This window comes from Embiotoca jacksoni, unplaced genomic scaffold (genome assembly GCF_022577435.1).
Source record: "Embiotoca jacksoni isolate LCO1_2020_lvr unplaced genomic scaffold, fEmbJac1.0.p SCAF_7, whole genome shotgun sequence".
Lineage (NCBI taxonomy): Eukaryota > Metazoa > Chordata > Actinopteri > Embiotocidae > Embiotoca > Embiotoca jacksoni.
The window spans coordinates 4,772,224-4,787,195 of record NW_027185425.1 but is presented as its reverse complement, the minus strand read 5'-3'; the positions used below and the strand labels follow the sequence as shown (position 1 = coordinate 4,787,195).

The 14,972-nt window shown below is 43.3% G+C and overlaps 1 protein-coding gene across 2 annotated transcripts in view; it reads left to right on the top strand.

Annotated features, from left to right (window-relative positions):
- The window catches only part of rbms3 (RNA binding motif, single stranded interacting protein), a 277,717-nt gene that overhangs the window by 59,533 nt on the left and 203,212 nt on the right, over positions 1 to 14,972 (top strand). For both annotated transcript variants that reach the window (XM_069177075.1, XM_069177076.1), the window contains exon 3: positions 878 to 1,096. In XM_069177075.1, the coding sequence (XP_069033176.1) occupies positions 878 to 1,096 (219 nt within the window). The remainder of the gene's footprint in view (positions 1 to 877; positions 1,097 to 14,972) is intronic.

Here is a 14,972-nt window from a genome sequence, read left to right as displayed (position 1 = left end):
TTGTACCGCCTTGTGTTTGAAAACCTAGCAAGCGTCATATAAATTTACCTGTTGCACGAACGCTTGCTCCTTAGAAACGTAGTGCACATAAAAACAAAAACAAAAAAAACAACCTCAAAGCGTTTGCTGAGCAGAGTTTGCTAATAGCATTTGCCCCCGGTTCTTGTTAAAATGCCACAGATCCGGCATGTGTCCTGTATTCCTTTTTTATTTTTTTATTTTATTTTTTTATTTATCTGTGCTCCAATGGCCATGAAAGCTAAGGTAACCCATCTCAGGGCAGCATAAGCCAGACTGTCAGCAGGCTTCAGCCCTGTGTTCCCTGGACCCTGTTGATACCCAATACATAATGGCGCGCTGGGTAGCCCCGTTGCCAGCCTGTAATCCAAGCATCTTATCAAACCAATCAGCGCTTTTTCCAGCAAGAACACATCTCAACCGTGACAGGAGTGAGAAAGGGGGGGGGGGGGTAGGTGTGTGTGTGTGTGTGTGTGTGTGTGTGGGAGAGGGGTGGGAAGGGTGTGGGGGGGTTTCACAACATCTGGTGCCCAGAGAGAAAAAGGGGGGAGGGAGTTAGCGTGAAAAGAAAGTGTGAGAACAATCTGGATGGTCTGGCGTGGAGATTTTAGATCAACACCACGTCCCGCTTTCTCTTTCGACACAGGTCAGCGAGCGGGCAGTCAGTTGTCAGTGCTTGCCCGCCGCACGGTGGAGGGTGCTCGCAGTTATGATAATGATGTTCCCGAGGCCAACATTCATCTCGGCACTATCTTACACTCGGTCTCTCCCCCCCCACACACACACACGCTAACCTCTTTTCCCTTTCCCTTTTTTCCCGCCACGCTCCCGTTCCCGCTTTCCGTTTTGTGCCCCCCAGCAGCCCAGTGCAGCAGTGAGAGGTTACCACAGCAGCAAGACGGCAGCCATGAGTCCAAGCCTGGGCTCCGGTTGGGCCGCCGGCAGCAGCGTTGGCCAAGGGGCCTGGAGCGGCCCCACCTTCACCCGTGCCGGCCTGCAGCATTATATATCCCACCACCACCACCACCACCCGCAGTCCACGCACACAAGCTACGCCTACTGTCCGACCCATGCACCCGTGAGTACAGTACATCTATTCTTTGTCTGTGTCTCACTGTCGCCTCTGGATTGTTTGTTGCTCTCTGCTCTACCTCTCTCTCTCTCTCTCTCTCTCTCTCTCTCTCTCTCTCTCTCTCTCTCTCTAGTGTCCATTAGTGGTGGTAACTATCAGTTACGCTCAAATGCGCACAGCAAATTCTTTCTCCATCTCCCTCTCTCCTCCCACACCTTCTTGCTCTCTCTTTTCCCTTTAATCTTTCCTTTTCCTCTCAAGGCCCCACCATGTACGGCGTACCACTTCCTCTCACTTTTTCCTCCCCCCTCCCCTCTTTTTTTTGACCCTCTCTCTTCATCTCTCTTCTCTGCAACTTAATTTGTTTTTCTTTCATACATCCTCCGCATCGACGGTGCAATGAGAGACTAATTGAGGCAGAGACACTTTTGGATGGCTTCCCTTCTCATTATCCTTGGAATTAATTGCTGCTCTGCAATCCGTTTGATTTGACTTTATTGGTGCTATCTGGTTTTCCAACGGAACGTTCTGGGTGCGACTGGAACCGAGGCCCGAGCCAAATTGACGAATTTTATTATCGTCGTGTTGCTGTCACACTCGCAGAGCTGGAAACAGATATTTGGCAGGTTTTTATTTCTCTGTGTTTCTTCCTGTAATAAATGTATTTACAAGGCTTCACACCAAATCTTTCTCTCATTCTCTCTCATTTTCCATTACGACACTCTGATATTCTCTCATCTTGCATACGCACCAGTTAAATTCCCAGCTGCCTATTTGCCAACATGTTGAGACTCCCCCGAAGCGGCTGCGTGTATCGAGTGAAGAAATTGGATTGGATTTTTAGATATGATAACCATCTCTGTACGTTGGGTCCTGGTTTGCACGGCGCATTCCTTTTACGTTATTCCTGTGAAAGTCAGACACACGTTCATTCATTCTGTGTAGTAAGCAGGAAGCGGTTGTGCGCGCGCGTCCCTCTTATTTGCACCATTCCAGTAATGACCACCGTTTCCACTTGTTTTACGCCGTCGTCACCGTCGCGAACAAACACCGCTGTCATTGCGTACACCGCCAACACCACCTCGGGCAGAGAGCACTTCTGTTGTTTTTAAACCGTGTTGTGCACAAACAGGAAGCAAAAACGGAGAACATTCCACAGGACAGACATAAATGCTGCGGTCGCAGTTGTTGTGGCGCTCTGTCACATGTGTCACAAGTTTCGTGGAACTTTATGGTCCTTTCTGTTCTCAGACAGGATGTCCCCCAATCAAACCCCCCCCCCCCCCCCCCCCCACCACACACACACACACACACACACACACACTCTCTCTCTCCTGGCTCCAGTGAGTACAGTCATGGTAATCAACATCCACACACAGGACCCGGGAGTGTCTCTGTTCTTTTCATGCTGCCTTAATGAGGCCCCCACCCACCCCACCAACCCGCCCCCCAAAAAATGTGAAATAACATGAAGCTTCTTTTGTCCTCCTCAGATTTAGCATGGTCATTGGTTTCCTGAGCGGCAAGAAGTTCAGAAAGCGTTCATGTTCAAGGAGCGTTTTAAAGCCCTTCCTCCAGCCGAGCAATCACACGTAGGATCGGAGTCTATATTCCCTTCAGGAGGAAGTTATTATCGTCATTCTTCACCCTCAGCCGTGCGTCGCCGTACATGTTCTGCATTGCCCTTCACCGGAGCCTATTAGTAATAATGATGGGCATTTCAAACAAAATACCGTTCGACATTTGATAATTATTTGACTTATCATTGACTGATCTTTAAGATGAGATTTGTTGTTTGCTCTGCACATCTAACATCAAACTTACTTCAGGATAAGGATGTTTATTGTCATTGTAAAAAGATACAACGACATTAAGTTGGCGACTCATCAGTCAGTTCAGTAGCAGAACAAGGTAAAAGATGTACAAAAACAATAAAACAAGACATTACGGGTTTCTACTTTTTCTGATGACGCAGCTTCTGATTGTTGATCTGAGGATGGATCAACCGGGCCGTGGCTGTTTTAGTATTTTTTTGCATGTTTCTGCTGTTTGTATCTCGGTATCAAATCTCATAACGCCAATCTCGTTTCACCAGAACCTAGTACTAAATTGTTCTTCTCCTTTTCTTGTTAACGACAGTTGGCAAACAGCTTTTAGGTGCATTGCTGCCACCTTCTGGTAGTAGTAACATATTACTACCAAGCACCGAGAAATATATCGGGGAAGTATATTTTTTAAGATGACTGACGCATAAACTATTTGATTATTTATTCTTCAAAAACGACTATACTACTTCACCCCTACTTAATTAGTTATAATCCACTCCCTGTGAGTTGGCTGACTGAGTTAATATTCCTCAAAGCAAGTCACCAGAAGGTGCATCATTTTACTGCTGGTACTGCAGCTCGAGTGAAATTGAACAGATTTATAAAATAAAAATAAATAATGACTTTCCTTATCTCAGTAGCCCTTAATATAACCGTGTGGTCGGAAGGAAAAAAGGGTGTACATTCATTTGCAATGGATTGATCTGTCTTTGTATTGCATCATTGTTTCTTATTCCGGGAAACACACATTGGGTTCAGACAAGAGTTTCGTATTGTAAAACAAATCTCTGAAAGAATTTGAAACAGACCGCACGTTCTGGAAACAATGTACAAAATTCACAACAACCACACCCTTGTCTTGTTTTTTTATTGTTTTCTTTAACGCCACGCCGTTGCCCCGCGTGTGTTTTTGTTTTGGTGGGTTGTCAGTAAGCCACACTTCTCACAGTACCCACCTAACCGGCCTTGGTTACAGATCACCACGGGGTCATCAAACTCTTGCCCTCGCCTTGACCCTCTCAACCTCAAACCATTGCCGACTCAGCTGGCTGTAACTGGCCTGTTTTCATGGGACAGCAGGGGACACTTCTTTTCTTTTCAGCAGTTTTCATTTCGTCCCAGCAGAAAGCAATTCTTCTCCCCCACTATCATGCCGTTCGTCCAACGCTGTTACGAGTCAACACTTTCGCCTGAAGGAGGATTCCCAGCGCCTAAAGATGGCTTATCCAGACACTAACAGTAAACAAAGGCATAGTTCCAATTTTTTGAGTGGATTTATACAGCCTCTTGTATGCAACACATACTTCACTGTATATGGAACAGAAATCCCACAATTCACAAACAAACTGAAGCAGACCGGTCTCTCTTTTTACAGTCTGTTTCTCTCGAACACCCTCCCCTTTTTACTTCACGGTTTTTATTGCCTCTCTAAATGCTATTGTAATTTCAGGCATATTAGATGCAAAGAATGCTCAACAGCCCGGGAAGAAAAACAGAACTGATAGCTCAGCGTGTGTCTGTCCTCTCGGCTGAGAGGTGAGTAAATACAGGAAAAAAGAAAGGCAAGTAAGGATCCAGCAGAGATCAAGAAGCTTTGCCTCCAGTGGGTTTGTAATTACAATGGAAGCGGATACATTTCCACTTTTAATATGGCGGGATGAAGATCCCTCAGGGGGGGGGGGGGGGGGGATGGTATGACAAAAAAAGGGCAGTGGAGAAAGTCGTGCAGAAGTCAGGAACTGGGACTAGAAAGAGAGTCAAAGAGACAGACGGTGTTATTTCCTGTGAATATGCAACTCTAACTCCTCCAGAATGCTTTCATATACTACGAATTTGCCTCGCCAAATATATTTTGGGGGGGAAAAGTAATTGCTGTCTAGATTATGTTTATCCTTACACTGCACAGAAGTCAGTGGGAGGTCGTTGAGGTGGTTGGTTGGCGGTGCAAAGCAAAAGACTTATAGGCAATAAGACACACTTGGTTTTCATTATACTGTACTATTCATTACTATTCCCTAAGACTTACCAGAAATAATTAGAGTACATAATAACAACACATAAACATGATTACTGTAACTTACCTTTAGAGCGAAGTCGATGCGTATACGTAGAAGTTGGAGGAGGAGGAAGATGAGGAGGAAGAGGGAAGAGTTATTGTTGGTGAGAGGCAGAGTTGTCATCGGAGAGATCGTCGCTGGAAATTGCGGTGGAGACGTCTTCAGTGGCGAGTTCATTGAAGATATCTTCGGTGGAAATTGCGGTGGAGATGTCTTCAGTGGAGATATCTTCGATTGATTCCTCTAAGACTGCTGAGGTGGACGGCATTGCTGGGGAGTCAGGTGCTGACGAAGGCATTGCAGAGGATTTGGCGGGTTTGAAGAAGCTGTCTAAGGATGTCTGAGTGGTCTTCTTCTTCTTCTCATCGTAGATGATTCGATAGCACTGTAGAGCGTCATGAATGCTTGTTGACACTTTCGAAAGCCTCTCAACATTTGGGTCTTGAGCCTCCAAAAGTGTCAATGCTTCTTCGATCTTCGAAAAAGCTGCTGCAAGCTTCTTAGTTTCGAACTTTTTTATGGGAAGTGGCTCATCTTCATCCTCTTGCTGTACCTCTTCACGCTGCATAGCTTCCAACTCCATAAGGTCTTCGTTGGTCAGCTCCTCCGAGTGCGACTCAAGAAGCTCCTCAAAATCCTCCTCCTCCAAGTCGAGATGCAGGTTCTTGCTGATCTCGATAAGGCTTGCAACAACCTTCTTGCCCTCTTCTTCTTGGTTGAAACCTTTGAAGTTGTTCAAAAACTGTGGGGTCAAATACTTCCACACACCATGCATATTTGATTGCGTAACCTCACGCCACGAAGCATCGATGTTTTTGACACAGTCGTAGATAATGGCAACCTTCGTTTCCATGGTTATTGCCTGGCGTTTCTTACCACTACCACTATCATCACTTGCCTTACGCTTTTTGCCACTACCACTAGCATTTGCTTTCTTAGGCATGATAAACACGTGAGAAACGGGTGATAAATATATGAGAAACGGTAAAGTATCCAAGATGGTACGAACTAAGATGAACACAACAACGAAGTGAGTGTTGGAGCAACGAACGAAGTGTTGGAGATGAGCCAGTGCTGCTCGGCGTGGGTTGCGGCAGAAAGGGGTATCAGTTGGATGTGGCGCGCTGTACAAAATACGAACTTGCGAACGCAATACGGCATTTTACGAACATTTATGGACATCCGTCAGCGGTTGTTCGTATCTACGAATGTTCGTAACTCGAATGTTCGTAAGTTGAGAACCCTCTGTACAGTAAAAAAAAAAAAAAAAAGAACAAAATTTATTCTGCCTCATGTTTATAGCTAGGGTTTGCTTTTTAACCATTCTAGCATCATGTTTCCAGGGATCATAGTTTTGGTTAGTCTGTCTATTACTTCGATTCAGGCAACCACCACTGGATGGATTGGCATTGAATTTTTCAGAAACACTTTGGTTATCCCCAGATTTTTCCTCCATGCGCCACCATGAGGTTAACATGTGGCCACTTGCAGTAAACCGCCAAACTGCAGTAATACTTTGCTTTTCAATCGTAGTCGGAACATTTTTTTTTTTGTATGTCGTCCTAGCCCCAATTGCCATTGTCTTTAATCATTTTAATTTGAGTTTCGCAATAAATATGAAACTGACATTCATTCCGATTTTTGCACTGAAAGAGAGCAAGACTGCAAAAATCAGGTGACAAAAGAGAGGGATACCGCAGAGCAGTACGAAGAAGGTGGAAGACGGATAGGACAGGAGACGAGAGAGCACTATTGAGGATGGGAAGGATACAGTTTGACTGTCTCTCCTCAAGTCAAACCTTGCTTCTCTCCGAGTAGTATTTACCAAACCGTTTAAAAGGTTAGGTAACAATCATGGTGAGGGGACCAGCCCTCCAGCTACTTTAGTGTAATAAAACCTGACAAGTTAATGATTGCACACGGTGTTATTGGATTCCTTATATGAAGGCACGTGTGCTGCAAAGACTCCTTTTGCCTTGAATAAGCGTCACGTTATAGATTTTCTGGTCTGGAAAAATACGTTTCCTTCAGTTTCCTCTGCTCTGGTCTTTTTTTGTTGTTGTTGTTGTTGTAATTTATTTTTAAATTACCAATATTCTTACTCAAGTGTACTTTTGAGTGTTAAATTAAGTTATTTTCTCTTTGCAGTGCATCCATGAGAGCACACAAGCCCATAGCACATATTCAGAACTTAATTAATTGTTTGATTATTTAATTTTTTTTTTTAATTTTTTTTATTTATGCTCTTTTTAACTTAGATTTTATACTATTTCACATCAGGGTCAGTTACCAGATAGTTTTGTTTTTGAGAAGGATTTAGAATTTCTGTTGTGCAGAAAAACGGTTTCACCTTATATAAAGCTTAATTTTAGTGTTTCAGACACTTATCCTCCGCCATAAGCTTTTAACCTGCTTTGAAACCAAATTATCAGTTATTAATGTGTTTTTTTAAGAGATTGTTTGAGTATTTTCGAGGTACAGAAAACAAACCAAAAAAAAAATTCCCCTAACGTATACTTCCCCTCCCCTGACCTGTATTTTGACTGGGATTTCTACAGAAGTAATCAGCCGCGTCTGTGTGAGTAACCATTTCTCACAGGAGCTCAGACAATTTAAATCTAATGATGATGGTGGCGGTAATCGTGATGGTCTACTAGCAGTTTGGATTCAGCACTAAATCCTGGGTTGATTGAAGAAGTAAAGGAAGTGATGCTCTGGTGCAAACTCTGCATCTTTACGTGGAGATGTCTGTGAGCAAGCTACTTAACCTCGTGACTCTTGTATGTGTGTGACTGCCTGAAGCAATAAGACGCTGCAAAAAAAAAAAAAGAAAGAAAAAAAAATCATCTGTTCTTTGTCCCTTTCCTTGCTTTTGTAAACACATTTTTCCGCCTGACCCCTGAGCTGTTTCATTTCTGATGGTATGCTTCCTCTTAACAGCACATTATATCCAAAATGCTTAATATCCAGATGTTTACAACATTGCTTCATCATCTTTTCAGTCTTCTCTGTCCAGATACTACCCATGGTTGTGATAGTGTTTCATTATTTTTGCGTGCTAGGCGTGCTTGGGAATCGTGGCCCTGCACTCGTTGTGGCTTAATAGCTGTATTGGACTATTTAACTACAACTGGAAGGAATTACATTACCAGCACGGTCCACTTCAGCTAATAGTGTCCACGTAGTCTACTTATAACCGAGTTAATGTGACTTCCTACAGATATGAGTGTGCATGTGTTGCAGAAATAAAAGCTGAATCCCTTCGGTTGGTGTTGTGACAAGATATATGTGGAAAGACTGGGGATGAATCCTGAACTCGAGGGGCCGGCCCGCATTGCGTCTACGTACTGCTGCAGAGTTCATCTCTTTTCATAATACACACACACACACACACACACACACACACACACACACACACACACACACACACACACACACACACACGCACACGTGCTGCAGAGGACAAAACTAGCTGCCCTCTTCTGTATCATAACAAATACTCCACTGCTGGGGGATTGTTGCAAGAACTGCTGCAACATATTTCCATGTGTTATCCTCTACAGTAATACAGTTCTCATTAGGCACAGATAACAAGATGCATTGTTCCCCTAATGAAAACATTTGGGTGGGTTATCACCCTTTAATCTGAGAACATGGACATCCCCGTGAAGCCTTCAATTTATTTGCAGGTGTCACTTGGGTAAACTCTTGATTGTTACCTCATCAGACTTGCTGAGCACACACACTGGCCAATCATTCAGTCAAGACAAACCTGCTTGTAGGGATTCCCGGCACATCTCTAGATTCAGACAAGATGCAGAAAGCGACGAAGAAGAAGAATGTGAGAGAAGAACTGATAATCAGAGAGAAAGGAACAGACAGAAATAACAAGATGGAAAGTGAAAGAGAGAGATCAGCCATGCAATGTTATCAATTCCCCTGATTGCAGAGTGCTGCTCTGCCGTGCCCTTTAGAAACAACCAAAACTCTGATTTAACTCAAATAAAAAGGCTATTTGTGCTTCTTTTCTTTTTTTTTTATATCTGATAGGAATTTGTCAGTAAAAATATCAATTTAAAAAAAAAAAAAAAAATCATAAACCAGGTGTGGGTGTGACATAACTCCATCCCAGCAGCTCACGTTTTCATCTCTGTCTTTGTGGGGCCCGAGCTCTGGCACCACTCTTTGTGTTGTGATTAGCGTAATTAGCCATAACTCACCAACGCCCAATTATACAGAATGACAGATGATACTGTCATTTTAGCCCAATGAATGGCCTCGTGCTGGCAGCGGGCGAGGGCGCGTCCGCTGCCTGATGGCCCGAGCGAGGTAACCGAGTTGAGATTGTGAATGGATGTGATGGAAAAAAAAGAAATCTGCTCACGAAATGCCGGGTTTCCTTCTCATGACATGTTCTTCAAAGCAATGCTCCATCCAAAAGAAGAATATTTACGACACCCTAATGGCAAAGGCAGCAGATGCTGACGTGAACTGTAGATGTGCGATGTGGGCAGCGGGAGCGTCGTGGAGGCTTTATGAGGACATACATTAACTTACATCTTCGAGTCTGAGTCTCTTTCATCAGCCCTTGAATGAGGAGCATTGCTCATTCCCCAAATACTGCAATGATTCATCTTTGCCATGAGCTAGAATGGGCTTTGTCTCAGTAATTAATTTAGCTCTCGGGACAGCAGTTGGAATGAGTCGTGTCTTCAAGGCCTAATTAAAAGAAGATTGTCAAACATATTCTAGGTCACCCAGCTCACAATCTCCAACCATTTCGGGGGGATTTTTAGGCACTGCCACCTTGTCCTTGGACCGTTTTGCTGCCTGTGTGAGTTACAGAGTGAACAACAAATGGTTTTATTTGCTTTGTTGATTTCTTCCGGCACCGCTTGAAAATTGAGACACTAGATGTTTTGTTTATTTATTGGCTGCTTGAGTCAATAACTCAATCCACTCATGGCTTTGTGCCCCTCATGTCTTTGTCTCTTTCTGAGGTTGGTTTATTTAATATCGCTCTGAAATTTCGAGGTTCTTTTTCTGTGGGAAGTAGCCACACAATTAACGCCCTATAGTCAGCCGAATGAGAATTTAATTGCATGAATATCATGGGCTTAGGATCTATTTCTCTACAAAAGCAGGCAAACTGTGGTTGGAAGCAGCGATATTGGCACCACGTTCACCATAACCAATCAGCTTGAAGAGTCGTCGTATTGAACCAGTTGGACCGACAGACTGACAGGCAGTAAGTGACTATCTTATCTGTCCTCATAATGAGAATCATTGACTTTAGTTACAGGCACAGAATGGCTCTAACAGTATACACACACACACACACGCACACACACGCAAACACACACACACACACACACACACACACGCACACACACACTCACACACGCACGCACGCATGCACACAGGTTCTGAACAATTAAGTGCGAGCTGTCGGGCTTAGTGCCTGGGTCCATTGTAAGCGCTCTAAACCTGTTAGACTGTGACAGACCATTAAAAGGCTGCCAAGGCTTCCTTAATTTGCTTCAACAGTGCAGAGTGACTGAGTGCCACGAATGTGTCTCTCTCTGCCATGAATGTGCATTTGTTCTTATGACACTCCTCGGCTCAAATCCTCCAGCGGCCATCTCCGCCGCCTTCACAGCCGCGTTTTACACGCACTCGCATGCACACACACACACGCACGTGCACGCACACACACACTCACACACACACACACACGCACACACACGCACACACACGCACACACACACACACGCACACACACGCACGCAAGCACACAGTTCGGCAGTATCAACAACATCAAGTCGCTGCACTATCTGCCTTATTTTATTTTAACATTACTGCGTAACGGCCGTTTTTTTTTGTTTATTTAGGCAAATGCATCAAACCATTAAATCTGCTGTCAAGAATAATGTATTTTCAGAGTCAGTGTTTTCTGCAAATTGTTACAAGCATAATGTAAACAACAGTAATTATCTTTGCATTCAGGGCATTTCTGCTTTAAGTTGAATCTGGTATCCCCAATGCTTGTCAGTTTTATGTATTGTTAATATGTCCTTACCCACTGTGCATTATTGTAAAACCCAGATCCTTTTATTTGTCACATTCTTAGATGGACTGGAGTTTTTTGGTCTACACCTGTCCTGGTTAGACAGTGCCAGTGAAATCTTGTAAAAACTGAGAGAGAAGTGGAAATTACACACCGTGCAATCTTCACACCTAATTTTTTATTTTCACACATTGGAATCACCAACATAAGCCCAGTAGATTACACTTTTCTAACTGGTTTTATTGCCCGGCTTTTTTTGCTGTGTTTGAGGTAAATAAATGACTAGCTTCCACAGAACCTTTTGGCTGTGATACACGAACGCTCAAAAGTTGCATATTTTAGTGGAGCCAAAAAAAAAAGAAAAACGAATTTCCCTTTAAACACTGCAGCAGCTGGCTGGATTCTAACCAAATGAACACGGTCATAATGACAAAGCACTTTGTTTTCCAGTGCGCCAATCCCGTTCATAGGGAAACCTTGTGTATTTGACACTTCTGAATGAATGCCTTTTGGGTGGATGTTTCACCTAGAAGGCATTTCCTGTCGTGACCAGAGCTTGGCTTTCTCCACCATTAGGAATTAAAGGCCTGGACCACAGGATCCTGAGCGCCAGACCACAGGAATATCCAGAATCTGACAGCGCTTTCCAAGCCTCCGTATGTTTCATTTCCTATTTCACAAGAGCGGGCGGTCCATGCAAATTCCTGGCTGTGGTATGCCACCAGTCTTCATTTAGCAGCGGTTCATGGTTGATATTAGATGTTGGACACAATGGGAGATGTTAGGGGGTGGATTAAGAGGGATGCTGGCAGATCTTACAGGGATTTAAATGGGTGTCTTCTCTTGTTCAGATCATACGGACTGTCATATTTACATGTCATTGTGGGCTTAGTGCTGTGTCTTGGCCGTGTTTAATGGCAAATTCACAGCGTCTCATCTGTGAAATCGCTCCTCTGCAAATCAGTTTGCACCTGCTACTTTCTGTTCAGGTGATTAGTCAATGACAGGGCAGGGCAGGGGAACATAAATCACACATTTTGAGCTGTAGATGTGACCTTAATTCACAATGTTTCACTGATAATGACTTGGTGTTCAGCTCCACGTATACACACAGGCAGGCTCGCATGCATTGACATCCATACACAGATGGGTTTTCATATATGGCTGTGGGGCTGTAGTATTGGCTTTAAAAACACCCATAACATCTGTAAAGCATTATGGCTGATTATACTAGTCCTTCAGTGCAATCATGCAGTATGGTCATGTGCGATGGCTGAACATGAACCGTATGGGAAAAAAGGAGACGATGAGGCCTCTATGATTCTGTGGAGCCCATGGCTACACAGACACACACACACACACACACACACACACACACACACACACACGAACACACACGAACACACACGAACACACACGAACACTGTAGCCACACGTTTTTTTTGCACAGCCAATGAGTCATTTCCAGTCATAAGCCAGACCTATCACACGCACACACACACACACACACACACACACACACGCACACACACACACACACACACACACACACACACACACACACACACACATAGGATTACATCCAAACACTTTGGTTTCACATTAGCATGTTTTTGTATTTGTTCTAGGTGTTCAATTGTTTGCCTTTATATCCACATTATTGATGATTGATTAACAAAAAGCTCATCGTGTAAATATTTTGTGAGTCAGTCATCCCTACAATAGTACCACTATAGAGCTATCAACATCTTTAGTCACAAATATAATTCAATTGGACTTTACCCATATCGCCTCCGCCCTCTATTTACGAAACTTTGCATCGAAAATCAGATGAGTAAGTTCTCCTGGCCGGAAACACATCAACAAAGTCAACCTCAACAGGCGTTGTACAAGAAGAAAAACCACTTCTCACGAAACAGCACAAAATTGCAAGAATAAACTTTGCCAACGAGTTTGAAATGAAGCCTTATGAAAACTGGCAACACATTTCTCAGTCCGATGAAATCAAAACAGTTTTATCTGAATCAGATTGGGTCCAGCATGTTAGAAGTGGACCCGGCCAGGACCACCACGGTGACTTCACTGTGCCAAGCGTGACGCATGAAGGTGGGAGTGTGATGATGAAGGGCTCCATGAGTGCAAAAGGTGTCGGGGAGATAACGTTTATAGAATGTCAGGTTGTATACACAAACACTGATCCAAACAATTACTTAGGAGAAATATATGCTGCACATTTTTTTTTTTTTCTGACCAGAAATGGGACAGCAGGGGCACCAAATCTAGATAATCTCCTTTATATCTCCTGTGTGTTGATTTTGTGATTAATTACTTCTTGGCGATGACTCACCTTGATTCACGAGAACAGCTAAATAGAATCTTCTAGTTTTCCGTCACCAAAAACAACCTGCGTATATTCAGGAGAAAGTTGGCATTTAATATGAAAGCTAATCAATCTTTAACGTTGGTCCACTGACTCTACCCTCAATCATTGGCCTCTTATTCTTGCGAGCTGCCCTTCGTTCTGTCGACTATCTAGACCTGACAAACTTGCCATATTTTGTTTGCAGCATCAGTTATGCCGTACTCCGTTTCATATCATGTCTCCCGACAGCAGCCCGACATTCTCAGTTCTTCTCCGTGCCGGCTCCTGTAGACGTGTTATACCAAACCGAAATTCACTCACTCAATTGAGACCCCCTTTGTACTGCAGACATTTTTTACTTGTCACGAGTGGAAAAGCACAGATGCAAGATAAACAATGGCTCATGCGCCGAAATGCACTGCAGCAATCAGTGGTGTTTTTTAATTTTTTTTATTTTACAACTTATCAAGACAAAACTTTTAAACTTTAAGAATGCAAAACAGAAGGGGAAAAAAAAAAGAATAATAACACACTCGCACACTAACCAGCCTGACATAATTACATTTTACTCCTTTCATCAGGTCAAGTCAACATCGGTTCCGGTGTTTTTAATCTGGCAGAGCAAAGCCCATTCCAGACGGGTCCACCATGTCTAAGACCGGCTTCCATATCTTGACAAATCCCTTGAGTTGTCATGAAGGGTGTAAGTCAACTTTTCCAGAGCAAGGATTTCCAAAATCCCCTTTATAAAAGTCATCCAGAGATGGGGTATCTTTAGAAATCCAGATTTTAAGATCACTTTAGCTGCCAAACAACATTGAAGAGGTAAGAGCTCCAGGTCATATCCAATCAAAGAAACCACTTCGTCCTTCACTTCTCTCCAATATGTTTGTATCTTTACACATTTTCAAAACGTGTACATATGTACCGACTTCAGAGTTACATTTAGTACATGTAGTGGAACTTAGACCAAGCCTGCCTCTCAGCCGTGGACAATGCAGTCAGTGTAATATTTTCAATTGTCTTTGCTACAGTCTGTGCTACAGCTCAAACTATTAAGTGTGTTTTCTATAACTGATGTCCACATATTTTCATCTATCTGACATACCATGTTAATCTGCCACTGTTTACGGATGCAGCCAGTGGAATAATTAAGATTTAGGCCAAAGGTTTCATAGACATACGAAATAAATCTCTTTGGTGTGAACCGTGTGAGGATTTCTTCCAAAAAGGACATACTCTGAGTAGTATTTGTAATTGCACCTGTTCGTTCCTGCTTTGCCGTGTCAAAATGCTGTGACAGTACAAACATGAGCTGCTTTTACTCTGACGTTCCAAAATGTACACATAATATAAAAACAATCCCATGACGGAGATACAGTCGTGCCATCCCGAGTCTTAAACGGCCAGACAGTCATGATGCAGAGTGCAAGTTCGTCATTGTGTGGCCGTAAACCTTTCCTCTTGTCTCTGAAACGATGCACCACTTTTTTTTTTTTTTTTGCCCCTGGGCATAAATTTAAAGAACGGGCAGAAAATAGAATATTAAAAGAGAATGACTGAATCCATG